This window comes from Staurois parvus, unplaced genomic scaffold, assembly GCF_062004578.1.
Source record: "Staurois parvus isolate SC_StPar_1 unplaced genomic scaffold, SC_StPar_1.0 ptg000486l, whole genome shotgun sequence".
Lineage (NCBI taxonomy): Eukaryota > Metazoa > Chordata > Amphibia > Anura > Ranidae > Staurois > Staurois parvus.
This window is the reverse complement of record NW_028318282.1, coordinates 1866733-1893285: the sequence shown is the minus strand read 5'-3', so window position 1 is coordinate 1893285 and position 26553 is coordinate 1866733. Positions and strand designations below refer to the sequence as shown.

The 26553-nt window shown below is 45.1% G+C and overlaps 1 protein-coding gene across 1 annotated transcript in view; it reads right to left on the bottom strand.

The window, feature by feature from the left end:
- Positions 1-25867, bottom strand: part of LOC149452261 (olfactory receptor 12D1-like) — a 38950-nt gene extending 13083 nt beyond the window's left edge. Inside the window, exons 1-2 of the mRNA XM_089689541.1 lie at positions 25698-25867; positions 24921-25131 (exon numbers count right to left, since the gene is read on the bottom strand). Of these exons, the coding sequence (XP_089545667.1) occupies positions 24921-25131; positions 25698-25867 (381 nt within the window). The remainder of the gene's footprint in view (positions 1-24920; positions 25132-25697) is intronic.
- Between the last annotated feature and the right edge of the window lie 686 nt (positions 25868-26553).

Here is a 26553-nt window from a genome sequence, read left to right as displayed (position 1 = left end):
TATGGTATAAATACTGCAACTTACGCCATTTTTCTGCTATACAGCGCTGCGCTAGTTTAATGGACAATTGTGCGGTCATGCAATGAAATTTACATCCTTTTTTTCCCCACAAATTGAGCTTTCTTTTGGTGGTATTTGATCGCCTGTGCAGTTTTTATTTTTGCGCTATAAAAAAAAAGGCTGACAATTTTGAGGAAAAAAAAACAATATTTTGGACTTTTTGCTATAAAACATGCCCAGTAAAAAAAAAATGCAAAAATCAAATTTAGTCATAAATTTCTGCCAAAATGCATTCTGCGACATGTCTTTGCTAAAAAAAAAACCAATACGTGTAAATTAATTGGTTTACATGAAAGTTATAGCGTTTACAAATGGCAGGAAAGATACTGGGATTTTTAGGTTTTTTTTAATACTAATAATGGCAGCGATCAGTGACTAATGGCAGCAACCAGCGACTTATGGCGGGACTGCGGGACTGCAGCACACATTCTGACATTGGGGGGTACTGACTTGGGGTCACTGACATCCCCAAAAACACTAATCAGTGCAAAAAGAAAAACACTGACACTGTACTAATGGCAATGGGGAGGAAGGGGTTAACTTTATTTTGCAGGGAAGGGTTATCTGTGTGAGGGGGAGTGTTTTACTAGGGGGCGGGGGTGTGTACTGGACGGGACACCGCTGATCGAGAGAGAGAAACTCTTCTGTCTCGATCAGCTCGTCCTCGAGCTGACAAGGAAGTGACAGACAGCACAGCTACTGCAGCTGTGCTCTCTGTCACTGTTTACCGCCGATCGCCGGGAAACAGCCGCTAAGGACCGGCTGTGACCCGGCGACTGACATCCGCGGCGGTGATCGGTGGGACAGATAGGGGGTGCGCGCAAGGCGTGCCGCCGCCCTGTTTACAAAACACGCGTTTTAAAACGTGGTTTTGCCTGCCAGTGCCGCCCTGCCGCCGTATTTCTACAGTGGCAGGGTGGCAAGTGGTTAATGTAAATAAATCAGGCTTCATATACAGTAAATATATACAGAAAATGTGAATAAATATATACGTCCAAGTATATATATATATATATATATACAATACGTATATAAATCCAACGTGCAAGTCCCATAACAGATATAACTAAAAAGCTGCAATGAAGATCAAGCCAACTTTGTATAAATGACAAACTCCATGCTTGTGACTAGAGATGAGCGAATCGAACTAGGCGAACCGGAATTCGAGTCGAATTTCAGGAAATATTCGATTCGTGTCGAAACCGAAATTTTGCCTACTTCGGGTGCGCGAATCGAACATTTCCCGATCAGCCGGCAAAAGTGTCCCTGCAGTGAGCTCCGCTATTTCTGACAGTTCTCTGACAGAAGGAACACATGTTTAGCGGTTGAAACATTGTATCTATTAGTTTACATTTAGGATACAGATGTTTCAACCACTGTACATGTGAAGAAGTTGTGAGAGAACTGTCAGAAATAGAGGAACTCTGCACATACACTTTTTGCCGGCTTGGAATTATTCTTCTTTTCATCCTACTTCTTCTTCTTCTTCATCCTCAGAAGAAGAGGATGAGGATGAGGATGAAGAAGAAGAAGAAGAAGAAGAAGAAGAAGAAGAAGTAGGATGAAAAGAAGAATAATTCCAAGCCGGCAAAAAGTGTATGTGCAGAGTTCCTCTATTTCTGACAGTTCTCTCACAGCTTCTTCACATGTACAGCGGTTGAAACATCTGTATCCTAAATGGAAACTAATAGATACAATTTGTATCTATTAGTTTCCATTTAGGATACAGATATTTCAACCGCTGTACATGTGAAGAAGCTGTGAGAGAACTGTCAGAAATAGAGGAACTCTGCACATACACTTTTTGCCGGCTTGGAATTATTCTTCTTTTCATTCTTCTTCTTCTTCCTCATCCTCATCCTCATCCTCATCCTCTTCTTCTGAGGATGAGGATGAAGAAGAAGAAGAAGAAGAAGTAGGATGAAAAGAAGAATAATTCCAAGCCGGCAAAAAGTGTATGTGCAGAGTTCCTCTATTCTGCAGATACACTTAGAGGAGCTCTGCAGATACACTTAGAGGAGCTCTGCACATACACTTTTTGCCGGCTTGGAATTAATCTTATTTTCATCCTACTTCTTCTTCTTCTTCTTCTTCTTCTTCATCCTCATCCTCAGAAGAAGAAGAGGATGAGGATGAGGATGAAGAAGAAGAAGAAGAAGTAGGATGAAAATAAGAATAATTCCAAACCGGAAAAAAGTGTATGTGCAGAGCTCCTCTAAGTGTATCTGCAGAGCTCCTCTAAGTGTATCTGCAGAATAGAGGAACTCTGCACATACACTTTTTGCCGGAAACCGCTGTATGGAGTGAATGTCCCAGAACTGTCAGAAATAGACTATTTATGACAGTTCTGGGACATTCACTGCATACAGCTGTTTTAACCGCTGTATGGAGGGAATGTCATGGAACTGTCAGAAATAGACTATTAATGACAGTTCTGGGACTGTCCTTCAATGCAGCGGTTGAAACATTGTATGTATTTGTTTCCATAAATGGATCCATTTATGGAAACAAATACATACAATGTTTCAACCGCTGCATGGAAGGACAGTCCCAGAACTGTCATTAATAGTCTATTTCTGACAGTTCCATGACATTCCCTCCATACAGCGGTTAAAACAGCTGTATGGAGTGAATGTCCCAGATCTATCAGAAATAGACTATTTATGACAGTTCTGGGACATTCACTGCATACAGCTGTTTTAACCGCTGTATGGAGGGAATGTCATGGAACTGTCAGAAATAGACTATTAATGACAGTTCTGGGACTGTCCTTCCATGCAGCGGTTGAAACATTGTATGTATTTGTTTCCATAAATGGATCCATTTATGGAAACAAATACATACAATGTTTCAACCGCTGTATGGAAGGACAGTCCCACAACTGTCATTAATAGTCTATTTCTGACAGTTCCATGACATTCCCTCCATACAGCGGTTAAAACAGCTGTATGGAGTGAATGTCCCAGATCTATCAGAAATAGACTATTTATGACAGTTCTGGGACATTCACTGCATACAGCTGTTTTAACCGCTGTATGGAGGGAATGTCATGGAACTGTCAGAAATAGACTATTAATGACAGTTCTGGGACTGTCCTTCAATGCAGCGGTTGAAACATTGTATGTATTTGTTTCCATAAATGGATCCATTTATGGAAACAAATACATACAATGTTTCAACCGCTGCATGGAAGGACAGTCCCAGAACTGTCATTAATAGTCTATTTCTGACAGTTCCATGACATTCCCTCCATACAGCGGTTAAAACAGCTGTATGCAGTGAATGTCCCAGATCTATCAGAAATAGACTATTTATGACAGTTCTGGGACATTCACTGCATACAGCTGTTTTAACCGCTGTATGGAGGGAATGTCATGGAACTGTCAGAAATAGACTATTAATGACAGTTCTGGGACTGTCCTTCAATGCAGCGGTTGAAACATTGTATGTATTTGTTTCCATAAATGGATCCATTTATGGAAACAAATACATACAATGTTTCAACCGCTGCATGGAAGGACAGTCCCAGAACTGTCATTAATAGTCTATTTCTGACAGTTCCATGACATTCCCTCCATACAGCGGTTAAAACAGCTGTATGGAGTGAATGTCCCAGATCTATCAGAAATAGACTATTTATGACAGTTCTGGGACATTCACTGCATACAGCTGTTTTAACCGCTGTATGGAGGGAATGTCATGGAACTGTCAGAAATAGACTATTAATGACAGTTCTGGGACTGTCCTTCCATGCAGCGGTTGAAACATTGTATGTATTTGTTTCCATAAATGGATCCATTTATGGAAACAAATACATACAATGTTTCAACCGCTGCATGGAAGGACAGTCCCGGAACTGTCATTAATAGTCTATTTCTGACAGTTCCATGACATTCCCTCCATACAGCGGTTAAAACAGCTGTATGCAGTGAATGTCCCAGATCTATCAGAAATAGACTATTTATGACAGTTCTGGGACATTCACTGCATACAGCTGTTTTAACCGCTGTATGGAGGGAATGTCATGGAACTGTCAGAAATAGACTATTAATGACAGTTCTGGGACTGTCCTTCCATGCAGCGGTTGAAACATTGTATGTATTTGTTTCCATAAATGGATCCATTTATGGAAACAAATACATACAATGTTTCAACCGCTGCATGGAAGGACAGTCCCGGAACTGTCATTAATAGTCTATTTCTGACAGTTCCATGACATTCCCTCCATACAGCGGTTAAAACAGCTGTATGCAGTGAATGTCCCAGATCTATCAGAAATAGACTATTTATGACAGTTCTGGGACATTCACTGCATACAGCTGTTTTAACCGCTGTATGGAGGGAATGTCATGGAACTGTCAGAAATAGACTATTAATGACAGTTCTGGGACTGTCCTTCCATGCAGCGGTTGAAACATTGTATGTATTTGTTTCCATAAATGGATCCATTTATGGAAACAAATACATACAATGTTTCAACCGCTGCATGGAAGGACAGTCCCAGAACTGTCATTAATAGTCTATTTCTGACAGTTCCATGACATTCCCTCCATACAGCGGTTAAAACAGCTGTATGGAGTGAATGTCCCAGATCTATCAGAAATAGACTATTTATGACAGTTCTGGGACATTCACTGCATACAGCTGTTTTAACCGCTGTATGGAGGGAATGTCATGGAACTGTCAGAAATAGACTATTAATGACAGTTCTGGGACTGTCCTTCCATGCAGCGGTTGAAACATTGTATGTATTTGTTTCCATAAATGGATCCATTTATGGAAACAAATACATACAATGTTTCAACCGCTGCATGGAAGGACAGTCCCAGAACTGTCATTAATAGTCTATTTCTGACAGTTCCATGACATTCCCTCCATACAGCGGTTAAAACAGCTGTATGGAGTGAATGTCCCAGATCTATCAGAAATAGACTATTTATGACAGTTCTGGGACATTCACTGCATACAGCTGTTTTAACCGCTGTATGGAGGGAATGTCATGGAACTGTCAGAAATAGACTATTAATGACAGTTCTGGGACTGTCCTTCCATGCAGCGGTTGAAACATTGTATGTATTTGTTTCCATAAATGGATCCATTTATGGAAACAAATACATACAATGTTTCAACCGCTGCATGGAAGGACAGTCCCAGAACTGTCATTAATAGTCTATTTCTGACAGTTCCATGACATTCCCTCCATACAGCGGTTGAAACCGCTGTATGGAGTGAATGTCCCAGAACTGTCAGAAATAGACAGAAACTGTCACAGAACTGTCCTTCTTCTCATCCTTCTCCTTCTTCTCATCCTTCTTCTCATCCTTCTTCTCATCCTTCTCCTTCTTCTCATCCTTCTCCTTCTTCTCATCCTTCTCCTTCTGCTCATCCTTCTTCTCATCCTTCTCCTTCTTCTCATCCTTCTCCTTCTCCTTCTTCTCATCCTTCTCCTTCTCCTTCTTCTCATCCTTCTCCTTCTCATCCTTCTCCTTCTCCTTCTCATCCTTCTCCTTCTTCTCATCCTTCTCCTTCTTCTCATCCTTCTCCTTCTCCTTCTTCTCATCCTTCTCCTTCTCCTTCTCATCCTTCTCCTTCTTCTCATCCTTCTCCTTCTCCTCATCCTTTTTCTTCTCATCCTTCTCCTTCTCCTTCTTCTCATCCTTCTCCTTCTTCTCATCCTTCTCCTTCTTCTCATCCTTCTCCTTCTTCTCATCCTTCTCCTTCTTCTCATCCTTCTCCTTCTTCTCCTTCTTCTCATCATTCTCCTTCTTCTCATCCTTCTCCTTCTTCTCATCCTTCTCATCCTTCTTCTCATCCTTCTTCTTCTCATCCTTCTCCTTCTTCTCATCCTTCTCCTTCTCCTTCTTCTCATCCTTCTCCTTCTTCTCATCCTTCTCCTTCTTCTCATCCTTCTCCTTCTCATCCTTCTCCTTCTCCTTCTTCTCTTCCTTCTCCTTCTTCTCATCCTTCTCCTTCTTCTCATCCTTCTTCTTCTCATCCTTCTCCTCCTTCTTCTCATCCTTCTTCTCATCCTTCTTCTTCTCATCCTTCTCCTTCTTCTCATCCTTCTCCTTCTCCTTCTTCTCATCCTTCTCCTTCTTCTCATCCTTCTCCTTCTTCTCATCCTTCTCCTTCTTCTCATCCTTCTCCTTCTTCTCATCCTTCTCCTTCTCCTTCTTCTCTTCCTTCTCCTTCTTATCATCCTTCTCCTTCTTCTCATCATTCTCCTTCTTCTCATCCTTCTCCTTCTTCTCATCCTTCTTCTTCTCATCCTTTTCCTTCTTCTCATCCTTCTTCTTCTCATCCTTCTTCTTCTCATCCTTCTCCTTCTCATCCTTCTCTTTCTTCTCATCCTTCTCCTTCTCCTTCTTCTCATCCTTCTCCTTCTTCTCATCCTTCTCCTTCTCCTTCTTCTCATCCTTCTCCTTATTCTCAGCCTTCTTCTTCTCATCCTTCTCCTTCTCATCCTTCTCCTTCTCATCCTTCTCCTTCTTCTCATCCTTCTCCTTCTTCTCATCCTTCTCCTTCTCCTTCTTCTCATCCTTCTCCTTCTCCTTCTTCTCATCCTTCTCCTTCTTCTCATCCTTCTCCTTCTTCTCATCCTTCTCCTTCTTCTCATCCTTCTCCTTCTCCTTCTTCTCATCCTTCTCCTTCTCCTCATCCTTTTTCTTCTCATCCTTCTCCTTCTCCTTCTTCTCATCCTTCTCCTTCTTCTCATCCTTCTCCTTCTTCTCATCCTTCTCCTTCTTCTCATCCTTCTCCTTCTTCTCATCCTTCTCCTTCTCCTTCTTCTCTTCCTTCTCCTTCTTATCATCCTTCTCCTTCTTCTCATCATTCTCCTTCTTCTCATCCTTCTTCTTCTTCTCATCCTTCTTCTTCTCATCCTTTTCCTTCTTCTCATCCTTCTTCTTCTCATCCTTCTTCTTCTCATCCTTCTCCTTCTCATCCTTCTCTTTCTTCTCATCCTTCTCCTTCTCCTTCTTCTCATCCTTCTCCTTCTTCTCATCCTTCTCCTTCTTCTCATCCTTCTCCTTATTCTCAGCCTTCTTCTTCTCATCCTTCTCCTTCTCATCCTTCTCCTTCTCATCCTTCTCCTTCTTCTCATCCTTCTCCTTCTTCTCATCCTTCTCCTTCTCCTTCTTCTCATCCTTCTCCTTCTCCTTCTTCTCATCCTTCTCCTTCTCCTTCTTCTCATCCTTCTCCTTCTTCTCATCCTTCTCCTTCTCCTTCTTCTCATCCTTCTCCTTCTCCTCATCCTTTTTCTTCTCATCCTTCTCCTTCTCCTTCTTCTCATCCTTCTCCTTCTTCTCATCCTTCTCCTTCTTCTCATCCTTCTCCTTCTTCTCATCCTTCTCCTTATTCTCAGCCTTCTTCTTCTCATCCTTCTCCTTCTCATCCTTCTCCTTCTCATCCTTCTCCTTCTTCTCATCCTTCTCCTTCTTCTCATCCTTCTCCTTCTCCTTCTTCTCATCCTTCTCCTTCTCCTTCTTCTCATCCTTCTCCTTCTTCTCATCCTTCTCCTTCTTCTCATCCTTCTCCTTCTCCTTCTTCTCATCCTTCTCCTTCTCCTCATCCTTTTTCTTCTCATCCTTCTCCTTCTCCTTCTTCTCATCCTTCTCCTTCTTCTCATCCTTCTCCTTCTTCTCATCCTTCTCCTTCTTCTCATCCTTCTCCTTCTTCTCCTTCTTCTCATCATTCTCCTTCTTCTCATCCTTCTCCTTCTTCTCATCCTTCTCATCCTTCTTCTCATCCTTCTTCTTCTCATCCTTCTCCTTCTTCTCATCCTTCTCCTTCTCCTTCTTCTCATCCTTCTCCTTCTTCTCATCCTTCTCCTTCTCATCCTTCTCCTTCTCCTTCTTCTCTTCCTTCTCCTTCTTCTCATCCTTCTCCTTCTTCTCATCCTTCTTCTTCTCATCCTTCTCCTCCTTCTTCTCATCCTTCTTCTCATCCTTCTTCTTCTCATCCTTCTCCTTCTTCTCATCCTTCTCCTTCTCCTTCTTCTCATCCTTCTCCTTCTTCTCATCCTTCTCCTTCTTCTCATCCTTCTCCTTCTTCTCATCCTTCTCCTTCTTCTCATCCTTCTCCTTCTCCTTCTTCTCTTCCTTGTCCTTCTTATCATCCTTCTCCTTCTTCTCATCCTTCTCCTTCTTCTCATCATTCTCCTTCTTCTCATCCTTCTCCTTCTTCTCATCCTTCTTCTTCTCATCCTTTTCCTTCTTCTCATCCTTCTTCTTCTCATCCTTCTTCTTCTCATCCTTCTCCTTCTCATCCTTCTCTTTCTTCTCATCCTTCTCCTTCTCCTTCTTCTCATCCTTCTCCTTCTTCTCATCCTTCTCCTTCTCCTTCTTCTCATCCTTCTCCTTATTCTCAGCCTTCTTCTTATCATCCTTCTCCTTCTTCTCATCATTCTCCTTCTTCTCATCCTTCTCCTTCTTCTCATCCTTCTCCTTCTCCTTCTTCTCATCCTTCTCCTTCTCCTTCTTCTCATCCTTCTCCTTCTTCTCATCCTTCTCCTTCTTCTCACCCTTCTCCTTCTCCTTCTTCTCATCCTTCTCCTTCTCCTTCTTCTCATCCTTCTCCTTCTCCTTCTCCTTCCTCATCTCCAAGGGCATTTAAATTAAAGGTACAGTGTTCTGCACTAATTTAAAGGCTCTCTGAAGCCTAGAAACCCTTTAAATAAGTCATCTTCGTAGCGGAGAAATTCGCATCGAATCGAATTTCACACTGGAATTCGCCGAATCAGCCGAATCGAATTTTTCATTTCTTCGCTCATCTCTACTTGTGACAATCCCCAGGGGGTTTCACATCCACATGGTTCAAATCTCTTACCAGCTGTGAGCTGTGTGGGGTCTCTAAATGATATAAAATAGTGCTGAATAACAAGAACGATGGTAACAAACCCTTCCTGAACAATCACCCTCAGTCAGATACTGCATAGGAAATAGAAGAATCAAAGGGCAAAAACATAGTGTAAAACTGCATAAAGCTGATCTGTTTATTCAAATATGTTACACTCACATAATGGAGACAGAGGATTATAAAGTGAAAAAGCTGACGCTGATCCTTCAGCGGGTGAGATGACGACACAAACCAGATCTCGTCATCATGCCTGCCAGAGGATCGGCAGCAGCTTTTTTGCTTTTTCACTTTATTAAAATAAATATCACTCACATAATGGAGACACCGGATTATAAACAGATTGGCTTTATGCAGTTTTACACTATGTTTTTGCCATTTGATTCTTCTATTTCCTTTGCAGTTTCTGGCTGAGCGTGATTGTAGTCCAGTATATTTTATTAAACAGATCAACTTTACAATTTTACACAAAGATTTTGCCCTTGTTTCTTCTGTTTCCTATGTAGAAATACTTTAAATATTGTTTGTTGGTTGGAGCAGTGTGCAGGGTGGGGAATCTGTTGGACTACTGGAGACCGACATTGCTGTGCTCTTTGTTGAGTGGTGTCCGACTTTCTAGTGTAACTTGTATAACATTGTATTTAAAGTGCTGTTAAGCCCTTGATTATAAAAAAAAATAAATGTAATAGCATACCTTATATAAAAGCTGGTTTCCCATCCTATTTTTATGTTAAGCACATCTTTGCAGTGAGAGTAGCCACCCTGTTGAATGTATCCTCCAGGGCCCTTTGTGTGTATACACAGGCAGCTCAGGAGCACTAAATTTAACACCATTCCCTTGCTCCTCCTTAAAGCCATTTTATTAACAGCAGCCCCATTCTATGGGATTTTGCTAAAAACAACTGTACTCTGAATGTCAGGGTGTGCTCTCCCTCGTTGGGGTTTGGAGAAATTAATCAGAATGAGAGACAGCACAGATATGCTTTAAAAATAGGAAATGTGTGCGTATAAGGCAGAAGAAAATATATAATGCTGTATATGCAGCATGACCATATTACAATAATAAATACAAAAACTTAATTTGGACTTTATGGGTTCCAGGCCACATTTAGTTCATTGTTGGTTGGTTTTATTTTTATTTTTTTCAAAGCCAAACAGTCTCAAAACAAGTCATAGCAAATCTTGTGATCTTTTTTTCAGTCACACACTGTATTGTGTACAAAGTTTAACAAAATGTCAACCCAGCATGCTTCAAAACTCTTCAAGACTACAAACCCACATTCTGGATTTGAGAAATTTGTTAAAATTGTTCTAAAGGCTCAAGGTTTTTTTACCTTCATGCATTCCATAGTGCATGAAGGCAAAAAACATGAAGGCAAAAACCCTTCTGCACGCATATCCCCATCTTGATCCAGCAATGTGCATGAGAGCAGCGGCTTTCCGGGGTCCCCTCTCTCTTAGTTGGTGCACACAGCAGCGACAGCCATTGACTTCTGCTACTGTCAATCACAGCCAGTGAGTATGAATGATGATGAATTGGGAGGTGGGGGCCAAGCAGCGCTCTGAGGCTTGCTATTGGGAGCACTTGGCCGAGGGGAGAAGCCAGGACCGCCAGTGGGGGACCCAAATAAAAAAGGATGGGGCTAATGAGCAGGTAAGTATAAAATATTTGATATTTTTAAAAAATCTTTCCTTTAAAATCACTTTGAGGCAAACTAAAAAATTTACAGTTCCATGTTTCAAAGATAATAGCAAAGATAAAACGCAGTGACTAGAGAATACATAAGCAGTTTGATTGAGGTTGAGGGCAGCAATGTCAGAAGGATAGATAAGTCAAACATTTTGCAAGAGTTTGTAGTTGTCCACTATTTTAGAGGGTGAGATGAAGTATATGTTGTTCTGAAAAAATAAATCCATTTTCTTATCTCACAGTGAAGAACCAAAAATATTTAATGGACATGTTGCACATCATGTAAGCGATTTTACAATGCCACAATGGAAGATAGAGAGACTTGGCAGATGTTAAATGTAACTGCATTAAAGTGAAAATTTCCAGATCCTCTAACAAGAAAAACATAACTGATTTGTTTAGTAGTGTACACTCTTTTTTTTTTTTTTTTTTTTTTTTTTTTAGCTAAGATGCTGTGTCAGAGAGACAGAGAATGCAGAGTTTAACTTGATTAAGCAAATAACAGTGTATTTTTTGAGACACTGAAAACCAAAAAATCATACACATGTACAGCAGATTTGGATTTTGCTAGGAGAGAGCAGGCATATATATATATATATATATAAAACTAATTCCTAGGATCAAAGACTGAAAATTGTACAGGTTTGGAGCACATATTTTGAGTCTTCCTTGCATATGCCACAATTTGTGAAGAGAATAGGCACATTGCAAGTGCAAATAAAAAAAAATGTTTTTGGTGACTGATGGTGGAAAAACAGTACACGCTCACAGAACAGACATTAAGCCTGTATGAGCTGGCTTTGATTTGAGAGCAATTCATATTGGGGTAGATTTACTAAAACTGGTGCACCTGTGCATGGTAGCCAATCACCTTCTAACTTCAGCTTGTTCAATCAAGCTTTGGCAATAAAACCTGGAAGCTGATTGTTTTCTCTGCAGAGCTGTACCAGATTTTGCACGCTCCACTTTTAGTAAATAACCCCTATTATATCTTGTTCCAAAGACCAACTGTGTAGCACCTCAGATATTAAGGCCAAAATTAATTTAAAAAAACAGTCTCTTGATTCAGAGATGGACAAGGCCAAAATTTTACAGTTTAGCACCACAGAAATTAAGCCTGTATAGACAGGCTGCAATTTCCAGGCAACTTGGTGGAATTTAAAAAAAAAATGTTTGGATTCATAGACTTGTAAATATTTCTCTGATTTTAAATTGTAACATATGAATTCTACAGGAGATATGCAGAATACCCTTCTGATGAACCACAGGTATGCAATTTTAGACCTAAACCAGACCCTACTTGAATAAGGAGAGACTCACTTTAATCTGAAACTGTCTTATGTTTACGAAATGGGGTTTGTACAACATTCAACCACCTCATTTATATTTCACTTAGTCTTTTCTTTATGTACAAAGAAAATACAGTATATTCTTACTTTTAATTGTCTGCCCATACAGTACTATGCATTGAACTATGTCTTCTTCACTGTGTTTGTTTTGAACGGAGGTCCTATTGTACAAACCTGAAAATTCATTTAAATCCCTGATAGGAAGGAAAACTTGCCACAGATGTGTGGCAATTAGAGATGAGCGAATCGAACATGACGAAGTGGAATTCGTTCCGAAGATTTGGAAAAATTCTATTCGCGACGAATCCGAAGATTAGCAAACTTCGGATGCACGAATCGAATTTTCCCAAAAATGGCGGCGACATGTGTGGCGACGGAGAAAATGGACAGAGAAGATGGGGCGGGGATCTCTGGGAAGGCGTGCAGACAAGGCACGCTGACCCATAATGCATTCATGACATGTGATCGCATTAGCCAATCAGCAGCCAGCCAGCACTGTGTAATGGTGGAGCTATAAATCGCGGCCATCTTAGAATTCTCCATTAGCCTCCGGTCATTCAAGAGAGACAGACCTGTGTGTATTAAGGGACAGAGTTAGGGCCACAGAGACTTTAGGGCCACAGAATCGTTACTCAGGGACACAGAATTGTTACTCAGGGACACAGAATTGTTACTTAGGGCCACAGCTATCAAAGAATCGAAAATTTAAAGTGACATACATCCTTTTTTTTTTTGGTGGCTGTCGTGCACAGTTGGTGCTGCAGTTTGCCGATTGTGCAAAATAAACTGACTTTCTGCTTCACAAACCACTATTGTACGTTCAAAGAGTTAAATCCATTTACACGCCGGCTGGCGGTAATATTTTTTGGGTGATTAGTGCATTCCAGTGACATAAACGTACAGTTTCCAGCCAACGGCAAGCTGCAATTGACCGATTGTGTACAATAAACTGACTTTCTGCTTCACAACCACTATTGTACGTTCAAAGAGTTAAATCCATTTACACGCCGGCTGGCGGTAATATTTTTTGGGTGATTAGTGCATTCCAGTGACATAAACGTACAGTTTCCAGCCAACGGCAAGCTGCAATTGACCGATTGTGTACAATAAACTGACTTTCTGCTTCACAACCACTATTGTACGTTCAAAGAGTTAAATCCATATACACGCCGGGTGGCGGTAATATTTTTTGGGTGATTAGTGCATTCCAGTGACATAAACGTACAGTTTACAGCCAACGGCAAGCTGCAATTGACCGATTGTGCTAAATAAACTGACTTTCTGCTTCACAACCACTATTGTACGTTCAAAGAGTTAAATCCGGTTTTATTTTTGGGGTGCTTATTGAATTAAAGAGTATGTCAGACAACACGCAGAGGAGTGGCAGAGGAGGCAATGTTTCAAGAGCGAGCAGACGTGGCAGCAGAGGAAGGGGTCGAGGCAGCACTAGTCGCAGCCAGAGGCCAGTGCTCCCGGTGTCATCCAACGGTCGTTTCTCCACCGACAACCCTGCCGTCATCGATTGGTTGACTCGGTCGTCTTCCTCTTCCCAGGTCACCTCTGACACCTACAGCCAACGGTCGGTGGGTACGTCAGACACAACCGTTAGTTGGTATGGCCCGGGAGCAAGCCCACTGAAATCACGTGTCCTCGGCCTGCCCCTGTCCTTTGGTGTTCCCTCACCCCCACTGTACAGTGAGGAAGAGCTAACAGAGGGCGGTCAGGAACGGGGGGAGACATCCGCCTCTTCAGCAGCCAGGCGAAGAAGTACTGGCGAGGAGAGTGGCTTGGTAGCCGGTCTAGAGACAGGTCTGTCTCCTGACCCACACGCAGCCGAGGGGGCTAGTAGTGACGTGGAGACCCTAATTGATGATGATGAGGCTGATCGCACTTGGCAGCCTCGTCGTCATCAGGCTATTGCTTCCGCATCATCAGGAGAAGAGGGTGCCAGCTTGCCAGCGAGCAAAACAGTCGGTGGGTTGCCCAGGAGGCAGCAGGGTCGCAGCAGTGTCAGTGGAGCCAAACGGCCACGCAGTAGAGCACCAGCTCCACTGCAGCCTACCACCACGGCCAGTAGTGGTGCTGGTGTGCACAGGGGAAGTAGCAGTCAGCCAGTGAGGAGTAGCGGGGGCAAAGTTTCCTACTCGGCGGTGTGGCAATTTTTCGTCAAGCCGCCCGAGGAAGTAAACGTAACCGTATGTCGACTATGTGGCCAGAAAGTCAAGCGTGGCCAGGGGGCCCATGTTGGGACTACAGCGTTGTGTCAGCATATGCAGCGTCCCCATTCGGTGGCCTGGGAAAACCGTGATAAAGATACGGCGGTTCTGCCTGCCCCAGCCCCCGCTCCATCACCCGCTCCGTTACTTGCTCCGTCACCCGACGTCAATCGCCCTCTATCAGCCAGTCAAGGCTCCAACACCTCTGCTGAGGGGAGTTGTCGCTCGTTGGCATCTTCCGCTCGTTCAGATGCTCCTTCTCCTGTTACTCCTCTTCACGGATTCCGTCAGCAGTCTTTCTTGGAATCCGTTTCCAAGAGACAACAGTTTGCGAGCACGCACCCGACGGTGCAGAAGCTGAACGTCCTCCTGTCCAAGTTGCTGGTGCTGCAGTCCCTCCCTTTCCAAGTGGTGGACTCAGCACCTTTCCGAGAAATGATGGCTTGTGCCGAGCCGCGGTGGAGAGTGCCAAGCCGGCATTTCTTCGCCAAAAAGGCAGTGCCAGCCCTGCATTCACATGTAGAAGAGATGGTGGGCCAGTCTTTGAGCATGTCGGTCTCTGCCAAAGTGCACGGCAGCGCCGACGTGTGGAGCTGTAACTACGGTCAGGGACAGTACATGTCATTTACGGCCCACTGGGTGAACGTGGTGCCGGCACAGCCGCACCAGCAACTTGGACAGGTCACGCCGCTTTTGCCTCCACGTTTGCACGTCCTTGGTCCACAAAAGATGTCCGCCTCTACCACCTCTTCTTCCGCCGTGTCCTCAGCCGCCACCCCCGTGCCAAGTCCCATTACCCGACCGGCATATCACATGTGCAGGGCGCAACGGTGTCACGCTGTGCTGCACCTGGTATGCCTTGGCGAACGTAGTCACACAGGGGAGGAACTTCTCAGTGTAATGAACAGAGAAATCGACAGATGGCTGTCTCCGCGCAAACTGAAAATCGGAACCATGTTGACCGACAACGGAAAGAACATGGTGTCTGCTCTGCGTCAAGGAAGGTTGTGCCATGCACCATGCATGGCTCACGTGTTCAATCTGGTTGTCAAGCGGTTCCTAAAATCCACCATCCCACTGCAAGACATCCTTAAAATGTCACGTAAACTTTGCATGCATTTCAGCCATTCCTACTCCGCAAAGCACACCTTCCTTGAGCTGCAGCGGCAGAACGGAATTCCACAGCATTGCCTGATCTGCGACGTTGCAACAAGGTGGAATTGAACCCTACATATGTTAGACCGCCTTTACGAACAGCGAAAGGCCATCACCGATTTCCTGATGTTACAAGCGGATAAAGGTACTCCCCTGTGTAACTTAGATGTCAGCCATTGGCAGCTCATGCGTGACACCTGCCGCTTGCTCAGGCCCTTTGAGGAGGCCACGCTATTCGTGAGTCGGCAGGACTATGGGATGAACGACGTCATTCCTCTGTTGCACGTCCTGGAACAAATGCTGTTAACAATGGCTGGTCAGGGTGCGGTAGACGTGGCGCACAGATCTCAACGCCACATGACCCCTGTGGGGGCAGGACAGGAAGAAGAGGAGGAGGTAGAGGAGGACATTGGTGCTCAGGAATTATTGAGTGAAATGGGTGGTTTTTCCACTCAGCGGACAGGAGTGGAGGAGCAGGAGCATCTGGTAGAGGAGGAGGAGGAGGAGACAGAGGACCCAGATGCACCGTGGCAGTATGCTGTGGAGATGGAGGCAGGGAGTCCCTCGCATTCCTTGGCACAAATGGCCCATAGCATGCTCGGTTGCTTGCGTAGCGACAGCCGAATAATAACCATCAGACAGAGGGATGACTTTTGGCTGTCCACCTTGTTGGACCCTCGCTACCGTTCAAAAATGGTGGCCTTTTTCACACCTGCTGAGAGGGAGGCCAAAATAAAGTACTATAAAAACCACCTATGTAGTCAGTTGGTCTCTGCCTTTCTGCGCCAACGTCCATCCTCAGACACTGTGGGCCCTGTGCGCTCGCGTTCCGCTGCCATGGCAGCAGGGGAGGGGTGGGGTGGTAGGAGCAGTGGCAGCTCCACCAGCAGCGGCTGCCTCAGTCTGCAGTCGATGATGAGTAGCTTTCTTCACCAGCGCAGTGAGGAAACTACTAACCAGCCACAGCAGCAGCAGCATCAGGCGGACCTGGAGCAGGACCTCAAACAACAGGCTTGGGCCTACTTGGACAGCACCCTGCCAACCGAGGTAGACAATCCCCTTGACTACTGGGCAACGAAACTTGACCTTTGGCCCCAACTAGCTGAATTTGCCCTTGAAAGGCTGTCATGCCCGGCCAGTAGCGTGGCATCGGAGCGCGTGTTTAGTGCGGCAGGAGGTATTGTAACTCCGCGGAGGACACGACTGTCCACCCAAAGTGTGGAGAGACTCACGTTTGTGAAAATGAATCAGGCGTGGATTAGTCTGGATTTCAAACCACCAGTTCCTGACACAACTGACTAAATCCGCCATGAATCATGCCCCAAACATGTTATTAGGGACAAATGGAAGACCTCCACCTGATCCGTACATTTGTATATATATTTTATTGAGAGGCTGCTGGTCGGCCGACTCATGTTTTGCACATTTTTAATGACTTATACTCTGCAGGTCGGGCCCCTCATGAATTGGGGTTTTTAAATTATTTATACTTCGCTGGACGACCGTCACATGAATTGAACCTTTTTAATGACTTATGCTCTGCTGGTCGGGCCCCTCATGAATTGGTGTTTTTAAATTATTTATACGTCGCTGGACGACTGTCACATGAATTTAAACTTTTTAATTATTTATAGTCGACCAGTTCCAGACCGATGGAATAGCAATTTTTTTAAATATTTATTTGACACGTGTTGTCCATCTCATCAATGAGGTGGACCGTTTATTTATTGGCCACGGTTTGGCCCCCTCCTGTTTCTTACATTGTTAACTTGTTGTATCGGTCACGGTTTGGCCACATGTTTGGTTGTCTTGTTAAGATTTTCTGTAATGTACACAGTTACGCTTGACTTGTCGACTTTCCACAATCTACTAAGGTATAGCATCGCATCAAAGTTTTTTTTTTTTTTTTTTTTGTTGGTCTAAACCATTTCTTATAATGTCAATTTGTAGGATACGCCGCTGTAAGGCGACCTACTTTTTTGTCACTGTGTAGACATCTATTTATAGGTCGATGTTTGGCCACAAAAATATATTTAGTAATAACCTAGCCATTCAGGCCACTCCCTGAACACCTCGGGAATTGCTTTGTATATCTGTCGCCTTAGAGGCCGCTGTCTGAACAGCTCATGAATTGCTTTCTATATGCGTCGCCTTTGAGGCCGCTGGCTGGACAGCTGATGAATTGATTTGTATATATGTACTTATTGTCCGCTGTCCGGACAGCTCATGAATTACTTTTTGTATATAGCCTTCCAAACCACTCTCAGAATAAGTCATGATATTCATGCTGTGTATAGCCTTATAGGCCAATGGTCAATCAAGTCATGATTGTTATAGTGTGTATAGCCTTATAGGCCGCTGTCTTTACAACTTTATAATTCCATGCAGTATATAGCCCTATCGGCCACTTTCTGGCATCCAGTTGCTGTAGCCCCCATCACCACACTGTGCCACGGGCCCCTGTACCGCCTTCTCATACTGCTGCCAGATCCATCCTCTGCCATGTGCGTCTTTGTCGTCTGCTCACGCTGCTGGGTTCCAGTTTTAAACCTAGGCCTGTGTATGGCTTCCGAATACTGCTGCCTCCACCGCCACCCTGCGCCATGTGCCTCTGTCGTCTGCTCACGCTGCTGACGGCTTCCGCTTTTTAAACTAGTCCTGTGTATGGCTTCCGAATACTGCTGCCTCCACCGCCACCCTGCGCCATGTGCCACTTTCGGGTCTCCTCACACTGCTGCCAGGTCCATACTGATTCATGGCCCCCTGTACCGGCTCCTCATGAACGTGGTTCAGCGGGTTTGCATCACTTAACGGCAAATCGTTGACAAATGCTGGGACGTTCAGTGTTGTGCGCATTAAGCCAGACACCAAAGGGCAGCACAGACCTGTTATTACTCGCTCAAGCATGGCTGAACAAAACCAGTCTCTACCACAAATTGGACCCAGACCTGCCCAGGGTCTCGTAACTAGATTGCACGGAGGAGTAGAGTCCGTTATCGGAATTAAATAGACAAAACGCCACACCAAAAAGAGTGGCCATTTCCAACACTTATTCCAGAAAGAGGAACAACCCGTTTCATATACGGCCCGTAGACGTTTCACGTCTGCCACATTCAGTCGATTTAAGACGCAAGCTCCACTTCCTGTGGTCTCTGACCGTCGATATACCTTTAAGTTGCAGCTTTGAAGCTATATTCCCTCCGGAGCACTGACACTGGTGCCCTTCCGTCAACATGCCTTTAAGTTTCAGTTTTCAACCATATTCCCCACAGAAGCCAAACTCTTGGGTATCCCAGAAGCTGCTCAGCGGGTCAGGGCAATAAAGCTCCCGGTTCGCAGGTTGTTCCGTCTTATGGATGGAAGTACGACGGTATATGATCTTCTTCGCACCCACGGCATCACCTCATAGAATCTCTGCATTGCATCTGCAATCACAACGCTGACTTCCCGGATCGCCACTCAGCCATTGGACTCTTGATAGTCGTCTCCCCACACTGCTGCTGGGGGGACTTTTTAACCTAGGCCTGTGTATGGCCTTCAATTGAAGCTGCTTCCGCTCCGCCACTCTGCCATTGGACTCTTGATAGTCGTCTCCCCACGCTGCTGCTGGGGGGACTTTTTAACATAGGCCTCTGTATGGCCTTTAACTGAAGCTGCTTACGCTCCGCCACTCTGCCATGGGCCTCTTGGGTATCCCAGAAGCTGCTCAGCGGGTCAGGGCAATAAAGCTCCCGGTTCGCAGGTTGTTAAGTCTTATGGATGTAAGTACGACGGTATATGATCTTCTTCGCACCCACGGCATTACTTCGTAGAATTTCTGCATTGCATCTGCAATCACAACGCTGACTTCCCAGATCGCCACTCAGCCATTGGACTCTTGATAGTCGTCTCCCCACACTGCTGCTGGGGGGACTTTTTAACCTAGGCCTGTGTATGGCCTTCACTTGAAGCTGCTTCTGCTCCGCCACTCTGCCATTGGACTCTTGATAGTCGTCTCCCCACGCTGCTGCTGGGGGGACTTTTTAACCTAGGCCTGTGTATGGCCTTCAATTGAAGCTGCTTCTGCTCCGCCACTCTGCCATTGGACTCTTGATAGTCGTCTCCCCACACTGCTGCTGGGGGGACTTTTTAACATAGGCCTCTGTATGGCCTTCAATTTAAGCTGCTTACGCTTCGCCACTCTGCCATGGGCCCCTGTACTGCCTCCTCATGCTGCTGCCAGGCCCGTAATCTGCCATGGGCCCCCGTACCGACTCCTCATGCTGCTGCCAGGCCCGTAATCTGTCATGGGCCCCTGTACCGCCTCCTCATGCTGCTGCCAGGTCCAGAGTGTGTCATGGGTCCCTGTACGGCCTCCCATTGCTGCTGACTTCATCGCCAGACTCTGCCATGTGCCACTTTCAGGTCTCCTTACACTGTTGGTGGGTTCCATTTTGTGATAGGGTGCAGTATGGCCTTCCACTGCTGCTGCCTCCACCGCCACCCTGCGCCATGTGCCTCTGTCGTCTGCTCACGCTGCTGACGGCTTCCGCTTTTTAACCGAGGCCTGTGTTTGGCTTCCGAATACTGCTGCATCCACCGCCACCCTGCGCCATGTGTCTCTGTCGTCTGCTCACGCTGCTGACGGCTTCCGCTTTTTAACCTAGGCCTGTGTATGGCTTCAGAATAATGCTGCCTACACCGCCACCCTGCGCCATGTGCCTCTGTCGTCTGCTCACGCTGCTGCCAGGTCCATACTGATTCATGGCCCCCTGTACCGGCTCCTCATGAACGTGGTTCAGCGGGTTTGCATCACTTAACGGCAAATCGTTGACAAACGCTGGGACGTTCAGTGTTGTGCGCATTAAGCCAGACACCAAAGGGCAGCACAGACCTGTTATTACTCGCTCAAGCATGGCTGAACAAAACCAGTCTCTACCACAAATTGGACCCAGACCTGCCCAGGGTCTCGTAAGTAGATTGCACGGAGGAGTAGAGTTCGTTATTGGAATTAACTGTGAGGGACTTTTAAACCTAGGCCTGTGTATGGCCTTCAATTGAAGCTGCTTCTGCTCCGCCACTCTGCCATTGGACTCTTGATAGTCGTCTCCCCACGCTGCTGCTGGGGGGACTTTTTAACATAGGCCTCTGTATGGCCTTCAATTTTAGCTGCTTACGCTCCGCCACTCTGCCATGGGCCCCTGTACTGCCTCCTCATGCTGCTGCCAGGCCCGTAATCTGCCATGGGCCCCCGTACCGACTCCTCATGCTGCTGCCAGGCCCGTAATCTGTCATGGGCCCCTGTACCGCCTCCTCATGCTGCTGCCAGGTACAGAGTGTGTCATGGGTCCCTGTACGGCCTCCCATTGCTGCTGTCTCCATCGCCACACTCTTCCATGTGCCACTTTCAGGTCTCCTCACACTGCTGGTGGGTTCCATTTTGTCATAGGGTGCTGTATGGCCTCCCATTGCTGCTGCCTCCACCGCCACACTGTGGCTCCACACTCTGGTTTTGGCCCCGTGACTGCCCAAATGAGTGAAGTGTGCGGTGATTCTAAGATCGACGGCACTCATCTGCATGTCATACTGACTGACAGTATTATTTCTCTTCCCCAGCAGACTCCAAGGGCATTTAAATTAAAGGTACAGTGTTCTGCACTAATATAAAGGCTCTCTGAAGCCTAGAAACACCCTTTTTATAAGTTAAATTCGCAGCGAATATATTCGGCTCGAAGCGAATTTATTCGGCGAATTCGGCGAATCAGCCGAACCGAATTTTTGAATAATTCGCTCATCTCTAGTGGCAATGTTGAATTGTAAGTCTTGTTAACTTGCTGCACATTTTCATTGGCAAATTGTACATTTGCAGAGCACTTGAAGCACAAGTTCTAGTTGACAAAATTTGTAGGATAACTGAACCAGAACTTGCAGCAGACTTGCAGAATGTTTGCAAAGAAAGTTGATCTGAAGTCATGCAATGCAGACATTTTGCAGTTGGGCAACAACCTCGTGAAGCCTGGCAAGTCTAGCAATAGCTTAGCAAGTCATTTAAAACTTGCAGCTCAATTGCTTGTCATCTAGGATAAAGATAAAAAAACTTTTTTGCAAAATTATATGGATTTTCCTATTATTTATGCATCGGTTTAAAGATTATCTGGATGCAAGAAATCCCAGGAATGTAACTCCTCTTTATAGTAGAAACAGGGCAATCCTTATATCAAAATGCAGATGAGTCTGCAATGTGTCTCTGTATTTCATGGGCAGTGTAGCCACACATTTCTTGTTTCTCCAGGTAACATTCACTGCTCAGCTCTTGCCTGAGCCTATATCTCCAAGAATTTATTGAGAAAGTTGTTCTAATAAAAAAAGGACAAAATTCTCGTTCCTTGGATGGTATCACTATGCCATTAAAAAAAAAAGATTAAAATATTGATTAGATGTAGTTTTGAAAGAATAAGGATTAAATATGCAGTGTCACAAGGTTTCCTCTTCAGAGGCTTGCTCCCTAGGCAACTGGACTGAAAATGCTTGTGCTGTCCTACTTACCAACGCATTTCAATGGTATAGCCCTCTTTGTCAGGGGAAAACAAATTAGTTGCCAAAATGTAAAGTATATTTTTTAGCCCCAAAATTCTAAGTTAGGGAATGAGAATAGGGGTTTCTATTTAATAAATCACTGTTAGGCCACACTACCTTATATAGCGTGTATTCAAAATTATTCTGGATCATGCAAGTATATTTAAGTAGAGTCAAAAGATCAATATGACAAATCAAACTGAGAAGAATGATGCTGAAACAGAATGAAGGAAATGCAAACAAAAATAACCAATGTAGCAGTCAGTCCTAAACAATTTAACATTTTTATCGTTGGGAAACAGCAGTCCAATTAATGATTGGGGTCAGCTCACCATAAATCAACAAACATATTTTTGCAGAACCCAGGATGTTACCTACCAAAAAAAGTTAAATATTTTCATCAGTGAAACAGCTGCAGAAAAAATGAATTTGGGGTGTTATTGATGGTAAAACACCGTAACCTTTCAGGAAGTTTTGTGCATTCGATGCATTTAACAACACGGGGGGGTGGATTTTTTAATAACACCTGTTCCCATCCATTGACATTTACATAAAAGAGCAAAGATGTCATTTTTTGTTTTAATTCTTAATATAAATATAGTTGGAAACACTGGTGTGCACTTGTGGGGAAGGAGGAAAGGCATTTGCCCAGGGCGGCACTTTTCAGGGGGGTGGCGCCGAACTCCCCCTTTTCCACGGAAGGGACAATTAGGACAGGGACTGCTGCTATGTGTCCTATCTGTGTCCGTGACTCCATGTCCAACTTCGATCTGATCCACGAGGCGCTGCTGGAGGAGGGTAGAGAGGTTGTCTGGTGTCTTCATTTACCTGGTTCTTGGATGTGGATGGGATGACATGCTGGCCACACCCCTGGGGCTCAGTGGGTGGCCTATGGCAGCCTGTACCTCCTTCTGCAAGGTCCGTCTCCTCACCAGTGATTGGCCGCTGGATCTGTAGCTCAGGGAAAGCACACAGGCAGAGAGGAGGAGCTGAACGGCAGCAAGAGGATTGAGGAAGCTGATTGGAGTGAAGAGGAGGAGAGCGGCTGGAGAAGGAAGACAGCTGATCAGTAAGGTAAGTGTCTGTGCTGTGCGGCCGGGATCTGGGCAGAGCAGATGGTGCTGCTGCAGCCAGGTATGCTGGCTATGGATGGCAGAGGGAGGGAGCCAGGGCTGGAGCAGGGGGTCAGCAACGTAAGCATCATTGGTGTCAGTGGGAGTAATAGTGCCCCATCATTAGTATCAGTGTGAGTGGAATAGTGCCCCCATCATTGGTGTCACTTACACCAATGATGGGGCACTATCCTCCCACTGAAACTAAGGATGGGACACTATTCCTCCCACTGACACCAATGATGGGGTACTATTCCCACTGACACCAATGATGGGGCACTATTCCTCCAACTGACACCAATGATGGGGTACTATTCCCACTGACACCAATGATGGGGCACTTTTCCTCCCACTGACACCAATGATGGGGCACTTTTCCTCCCACTGACACCAATGATGGGGCACTTTTCCTCCCACTGACACCAATGATGGGGCACTTTTCCTCCCACTGACACCAGTGATGGGGCACTATTCTTCCCACCCTGACACCAATGGTGGGGCATTATTGATCTTTTATTGAAAATAAGCAACAGAATTTTATACAAAAGGAAAAAACATAATAATAAGGTCATACAACAGAAAACAATAGGAATGTACATCCATATCCAGAATATATACAATATATACATAGTTTACTACCAAAATTTTCAGACTATTGAAAACCATTTACATAAAACAGCAGAGAGTGCCTAAGAGGCACAACCCATCACCTATGTATGCAGCCAAAACTAAGGCGATAAGAGACAGACAGCCACACCCCAGAAAGGGACTCCTGGTAGTCAGGGGGGCTTGAAACATCTCCAGGCCTTTAACCAAGCCCCTGACCCCACTTGCTCAAGCACCCGAATCTTCCCCACCTCATGCAAAATGTCACACACCCACACCTGAACAAGAAGGATTTTATGCCGAGTGGTGACCTGACACTGTGCGTTCCAGGTGAAATAAACAGACTACTAGGCTAACTAAAAGAGGTGTGTCCGAACAAAAAACCCCACCACTGTTGAATGTTCCGTATGCCCACTCAGCATAACCCAGCCTAGAGAGGAAAAGAACACAAAGGACCTGCCACGCCTGTTTGTATACCTCTATGTTAAAAGGGCAATGAAGCAGAAAATGGTCCATAGTCTCCTCTTCACCTGCACACTCCTCCCGAGGACAACTGCAATCCATCTCACTGCGATATTTCAAATTGCCCCAAACATAGAGCCTCCTATGGAAGCACAGCCAGGCCAGATCCCTACATTTAAGGGGGATTCTATCCAAATGAATCAGCCTTAACCCTTCCCTCATAATTTCACCTGGGCAATCCCTTAAGGCCAGTGAATCATGAAAGACTTTGCTCAAGACCCGGCTCATATGGACTGCTGCAACAACTTCAAGCACGGAGAGACATAGGCTGGAAGCTAACTCCTATGACCTCTGAGATTCTTTACTTGGTTTATGCCTTTTCTACGACTTTGGGAAGAAGGTGGACAAGATCTAAACGTGCTTGCCCATCCAGGAGGTTCCACTGTAAGCATATTACCAATGTTAAACTTGAGAAAAAGCAGTGAAAAGAAATGAACTGGGTTGACCATACCTAAGCCTCCCTCCCTCCTGGACAGATAGGTGACATTCCTCTTGATGAGGTTCAGTCTGTTCCGCTAAAGCATCTGGAAGAACACACTAGAGACCCTAGCATAGAGAGACACTGGCAAAATGCAGACAAAGCTGACATACAAGAAGATTGGAATCAGGTAAGTCTTAATCAAATCAAACCTTTTCCTTAGAGATAGCTTCCATCTCTTCCAGCTGATCATCCTAGTATTGGCAACTTCCAGCCTGCCTTCCCATTTTTTAAGGCCATAATCGCCGGGTCCGAATTCAATGCCTAGTATCTTAATTTTTTCCTTGGGCATTGGAAAGGCGTCCGGCAGATCAAACACCTCACCTCCTTTCCCATCCAGACAACTTTACTCTTATCCTGATTGACATCATGGTACTCTGAAGCATCAGGCTCCAAGATCAGAGAGACCACCTCCTCTGCTTCATTTGTCCCAGTGACAATCACTGATACATCGTCCACATAGGCAACAACCCTCAAAGGTGGCTCACCCGGGAGCCCCGTTGGTACCCCACACAAAAGGCCACTCTCTAGCCTCCTGATGAATGGGTCGATTGCAAACACATAGAGCAATGGATTCAGGGGACAACCCTGATGCACCCCAGAGCCAACCTCAAAGGACTGCCCAACCCAACCATTAATAAGGGAAGCTTTCTGGCTCCTTATACAAGACTTTCAACCAATTGACAAAGCCAACTGGCAGACCACACTTACTAAGGAGCAGCCACAGGTACTCATGGTTGACACGACCAAAAACCTTTGCCTGATCCAATGCCAGCAAATACTTACCCCAGCCTGCAGCCCTGCAGTGCTCCAGGGCCTCCCGGACAGCTAACACCACTGTGAAGGTGCTCCAATCTTTGACCGAACAGTGCTGATGGCGAGAAAGCAAAGACTGCTACTGACGATAAGTGCCAGAAAAGTATCTGCGCCAGCACTTTTCTATCAACATTGAAAAGGCTGATGGGGCGCCAATTCTCAATCATCGAAGGATCCTTACCTTTTGACAGAAGAATCACAGCTGAGTGCATCATGGAAGGGGTAAGAGTCTCCTAAACGAGGCAGCTGTTCAAAATCTCTACTAAATGCGGGGCCAGAATAGACCTAAAAGCTTTGTAAAACTCGTCCGTCAAGCCATCCGGTCCAGGTGACTTTTTGATGGCTAGCTGCTCAATTGCCCTCATCACCTCTTCAACAGTTATCTCCTTTGTCAAATTCATCAATGGAACATCACCACCATTTAGACCTGGAGTAGAGTCCATAATGCTTTCCATCTTGCCTCTATTAAGCTCTTTCCTCCCAAGAAGTTCAGTATAAAAGAACCCCACAACTTCCAGGATCCCTGACCTGGACTTTGTCAAGGAACCTGTACTATCCTTAAGGCCTACGACCTTCTTAACTGCTACACCTTGTTTGCAGTTCTGGTAAGGATTGGGCGAGTGGTACTTCCCATAGTACCTCTCCAGAACCAAAGAGGCATGCCGGTCATATTGACACTTCCTGAGTAAGGAGTTTCACCTCAGAGATTGCCCCAGGATCTTCTCCTGTCAAGACAAGAATATTCAGCTTCCTCCGCAACCTTTGGTAGGTCGTGTGTATCAAACTAATTTTTATTGGCTAGGCCCCTCTTATTGGTCAGCTCCCACCACTCAGCCTTGCTGAATCCAGGATGGTCACCTGTGTCTGAAAGAATTCCTCAAAGGATTTTCTAACATGTTCTTCCTTGAAAAGTGTTGAATTCAATCTCCAGATGCCCTTGCCCCTCCTGAAGAGAGTCTAAAGCATTCAAGATCACAGATAGCATACAGTGATCAGAGAACGCTACTTCCTGCACCACTGGGGGAGAGAAAGCAGAGGTATCCTTTAAAAAACAAACTTATCTATCCTACTCTGGCTATTACCTCTATTAAAAGTAAACCCTGTGTTGTCTGGGAGGTGCTTAATGTTCACATCCACAAGA